The sequence below is a fragment of the Octopus bimaculoides genome, chromosome 13, assembly GCF_001194135.2.
Source record: "Octopus bimaculoides isolate UCB-OBI-ISO-001 chromosome 13, ASM119413v2, whole genome shotgun sequence".
In the NCBI taxonomy this organism is placed as follows: Eukaryota; Metazoa; Mollusca; class Cephalopoda; order Octopoda; family Octopodidae; genus Octopus; species Octopus bimaculoides.
In genome coordinates this window covers 52,285,173-52,290,054 of record NC_068993.1, presented here as the reverse complement: position 1 = coordinate 52,290,054, position 4,882 = coordinate 52,285,173, and the positions used below count along the sequence as shown (strand labels likewise).

The window sequence follows — 4,882 nt, the reverse complement described above, 5'->3', positions numbered from 1 at the left end:
ATATATATATATATATATAGTTTAAATTTACAGAAAACAAAGACGGAGACAGGTGAAAGAACAACCAGCAAGTGTATTAGATTAATGCTCAGAAAGAATGGAAAAGGAAACAAAAAAAAAATGGAGAGAGAACGAAAATAATGGAGAGAAAAAAATGTTTCGGGATTAACAGTTCAACACAATGACATGGCCGGAAGAAAGAGACTGAATGAAAGGGAGATTATAATAATGGTGACCAAGATGAACTAAGGTGCACAAGCATGTGTGTATGTGAGAATGGTACATGTGAGTCTGTATGTGTGAATGGGGGCAAGTGCATGAGTATATATGTGTGGGCAAACTGAAAATTAAGTGGGCTTGCATGTACAACAGGCTACTTTCAGTTTCCATTTACCAAATCTACTCACGAGGCTTTCATGTATCCTTTATTCTTTATGACTCTTTTACTGTTAACTTTTCTGTCCTCTTGTGTTTTGTCCTAAATACTATGCATATGCTTTTGGTTATCATAACTGTCTTTCTTTGTTTTATTGCTGCTTTTCTGACAAAATGTAGTGAAGCGAAGCACCATTTACAATGGGTAAAGGTAAAGACCTCCTTTGGTCACGCATGACCGTGGGGTTGCACCTAGGAAGTTCAACTCTGAGGCACAAGTGTGGACAAGGCTGTTTGTGGAAGACCAGCAGTCCCTCATGCCTACCAGTTTCCCTTCTCCATGCTGCCAATGCTGTCCAAGTGAAAGGTAAAGTCTGATACCGCTTGGCACCAGTGACATGGCAACTAATTTCTACAGCTGAATGAACTGGAGCAACATGAAACAAAGTATCTTACTCAAGAATACAATATAGAGCCCAGTCAGAGAATCAAACTTACAACCACATAATTGTAAGCCTGATGCTCTAACCACTGAGCCATGCACCTTCACTGTTTACAATAAACTCATTATTTTAACTGGCATCACATTTAAGTTGATAGATCGTAGTTTTTAAAGAAATTTGACTGTTATTTTTGTCAGGTCAGGGAATAACACAAAGGTTCTTAATGGTGTGTGTGCCTTTTAAGAATAATGCTAATTATAAGAGTATTTATTTCAATAATCAAAAGAAAGCTAGTAATTATCTTAATTGCATTTTGAATGGATTCTCTCTTCTAACAGAAATTGCTCCACCATGAAATGATAGAAATACTGATGTAATAATTAGGTAAAACTGGCACAAAATACCAAATTTGTGATTATGTTTGAAGGTATGATTTTCTATTACAGCTTGTAACATTGCAAACACTAAGTCATTAGTCTGTCACTCCAACGAGGCGATAAATGCAGAACTATCAATATCTTTTATTTATTTATTATTATTATTATTATTATTATTATTATTATTATTATTCAGTAGTTTTATTTTTATAACGTGCTTTCACTTCACTACCGAGCGCAGCTCTGTGCGCCTTGGGTATGTGCTGTGGTTTGCTGTGGTGCTCTTATGTTTACTGTATTGAAAGTGTTTTGCGTAGAATGTGTGCAGTACCCAGTAGTGCAATTTTCTGTATGTTATATATATTTGTAAGTCCTGGTGTTTTTGTTATGTATTTGTCTGAATATTTTTTTATTATACCTAAGGCACCTACTATGATAGGAATTGTTTCTGTTTTTAGATTTCACATTCGAGTTATCTCTATTTCCAGGTCTTTGTATTTTGAAAGTTTTTCCATTTCTTTTAGAGAAACGGTGTCATCTGCTGGTATTGAAACATCAATTAGAAGGCATTTTTTCCCTTCATGATCTTTGACAACTATATCTGGTCTATTTGCCTTAATTTCTCTATCTGTGTGTATTAGCATATCCCAGAGTATGGTTGCTTTCTCGTTTTCTGTGACCTTTTCTGGCGTGTGTTTATACCATCTTTTTTCTATTATTATTATTATTATTATTATTATTATTATTATTATTATTATTATTATTATTATCATTATTATTATTATATTTAAGTTGGCAAGCTGGCAGAATCGTTAGCATGCCAGGCAAAATGTGTGGCAGCATTTAGTTTGTTTTTACATTCTGAGTTCAAATTCTGCTGTGGTCCATTTTGCCTCTCATCCTTTCAGGGTCTATAAAATAAGTACCAGTCAGACACTGGGGTCGATGTAATTGATTTACTTCCTCCTCTAAAACTGCTGGCTTTGTGCCAAAATTTGAAATCATCATTGTTATTACTATTAAGGCAGCAAGTTAGTAGGGTTGTTAGCACACTAGACAAACTGCTAAGCAGCATTTACATTCTGAGTTCAAATGCCACTGGGGTTGACTTTGCCTTTCATCGTTTGGGGGTCAATAAAAAAAGTATCAGTTGGATGTTAGGGTTGAAGTAATCGACTTACCTCCTCTCTCCAAACTGCTGGCCTTGTGCTCACTGGAGAATTGTTAGCACACCAGGCAAAATTCTTAGCAGCATGTTATCCATTACTATGTTCTGAGTTCAAATTCCACTGAGACTGACTTTGTCTTTCATCATTTTGGGGTCGATAAAATAAGTACCAGTCAAGCACTAAGGTCAATGTAATCAACTAGATCCTCCCGCAAAATTTCAGTTCTTATGTCTATAGTAGAAAGGATTATTACCGCCACCTTAGTGAAGGTGGAGGTATTGTTTTCAGTTGTGTTTGTTTGTTTGCCCATGGACAAGATATCTCAAGAACTGCTGGATGAATTCGGATGAAACTTTCAGGGATGTTTGGCCTCATGACTAGCTCAAACTGATTAAATTTTGGGATCAATCTGGCACTGGACAAGGATTCTGGATTATTTTTCGAGTCTTTTTACTTAATTTTTGAGAGCGGTTGGGTTCATTTTTAGTATTCTCGTTTGTGAGAGCAGTCGAGTTTATTTTTAGATATTCTCATTTTAAAAATCATCTCTGGCTAATTGTTGAGAGGTCGTTGGCGTTGCTTTGGTGGAGGTTTGCACTCTCTGAGAGCTCTTGCTATTATTATCTTTTTCTTTTTTAGAATGGAAGCAAGAATATTTCAACCTTAACTGGAGTGCCCTGGATACCAACTCAAGAGTATTCTTGGTTTCTAGGATAAAAAAACTTCATGCCTTCAAGTGATCTAATTAACATGACATTTTGATGAGATATTCATATGAAAATCACATCAAAATATCACGTTGATTTATGTTCCAAACATCAGCTTAATAACGATAGTCATTTCACTAAATTCTTCATTATTTTCCGAAATTAACTGAAACAAATGCAATATATTTCACAATATATATGGTAAGAAAATGGTTAAGTCATACTTACTACTATCACACCACGTTTGTCTTGCTCTCTAGAACCCAGAACAGGTAAACACACAACCACTGCAAGAACAACAGAAAATTTGTGTTAATCAAAAATCAATGACAATGCTCCATTATTATTATTATTGAGAACGAGAGACAGAGCAGTGCATGCCATCAAAGTGACACTGGAGTAAAATATACGAAGCCCATTATGCCCATCATGACTACCCATCTGATAAAGGCACACCAGTTATATGCATCAGAACCATATGTACACAACATGGTGAGTTCATATCAAGATAAATAGCACATGACCTTGCAGGTGGGGCTCAGAATTTTCTTAACTTCCAATCAGTTAAGATCAGAAGCAATGAAAGCCACTGCCTGCTACTGCATCAGGGAGTTGTTGTTGGTGTTGTTGTTGTTGTTGTTGCTGTTGTTGTTGTTGTTGCTGTTGCTGTTGTTGCTGCTGTTGTTGTTGTTGTTGTTGTTGTTGTTGTTGTTGTTGCTGCTGCTGCTGCTGCTGCTGCTGCTGCTGCTGCTGCTGCTGCTGTTGTTGTTGTTGTTGTTGTTGTTGTTGTTGTTGTTGTTGTTGTTGTTGTTGTTGTTGTTGTTGTTGTTGTTGTTGTTGTTGTTGTTGTTATTATTATTATTATTATTATTATTATTATTATTATTATTGCAGGTGGTGAGCTGGCAGAATTGTTAGCACACTGGACGAAATGCTTAGTGGTATTTTGCCCATTGTTATGTTCTGAATTCAAGTTCTGCCGAGGTCAACTCTGCCTTCCATTCTTTCAGAGTTGATAAAATAATTACCAGTTGATCACTGGGTTGATGTAATCAACTAGTTCCCTTCCCCATAATTTCAGGCCTTGTGCCTTAAGTAGAAAGGATTATTATTGTTATTATTATAGGATTGAAGTAACTCCTCCAGAAGGTATACAGAAGTACTCTTCTTTTTTTGGTTCTGTATACCTCCTGGAGGAGTTACCCCAATCTTATAAAATATTACCAAAAATGAAGTAGATTGACAAGTTTATTTTGTGAACCTGTGGAAGGCACACTAGATGCCGAAATATTGTTCACTTGATAACAATGGCACTCTTTTTTTTTTTTTTTACTATTATTATTATCATTATTATTATCATTATTATTATCATTATTATTAAGTCAGCTAGCTGGCAGAATTGTTAAGCATGCAGAGCAAAATGCTTAGCAGCATTTCATCTGTCTTTACATTCTGAGTTCGAATTCCACTGAGGTCAACTTTGCCTTTCATCCTTTCGGGGTCGATGAAATAAGTACCAGTCAAATGTTGGGGGTCGATGTAATTCACTAGTCACTTCCCCACAAATTTCAGGCCTTGTGCTTATAGTAGAAAGGATTATTGTTATTATTATTATTATTATTACCTTTGGCTAAATATAAATTGCAATTGTCCTGATGCATTATTAAATCATTTTTAATGTAAGGAACATGAAGGATACAGTCACCGTAAGGTATAGCTGATGTATAGTGATGTGAATTATTGGTATCACATATAGCAATAGGGTTGTAAATAAGATTTCGATAATAACATATATGTATATATATATATAT

The 4,882-nt window shown here is 35.4% G+C and overlaps 1 protein-coding gene across 4 annotated transcripts in view; it reads right to left on the bottom strand.

Moving 5' to 3' along the window:
• Positions 1-4,882, bottom strand: part of LOC106877721 (cGMP-dependent 3',5'-cyclic phosphodiesterase) — a 434,395-nt gene that overhangs the window by 285,044 nt on the left and 144,469 nt on the right. For all 4 annotated transcript variants that reach the window (XM_052972474.1, XM_052972473.1, XM_052972475.1 and 1 more), the window contains exon 5: positions 3,300-3,358. In XM_052972474.1, the coding sequence (XP_052828434.1) occupies positions 3,300-3,358 (59 nt within the window). The remainder of the gene's footprint in view (positions 1-3,299; positions 3,359-4,882) is intronic.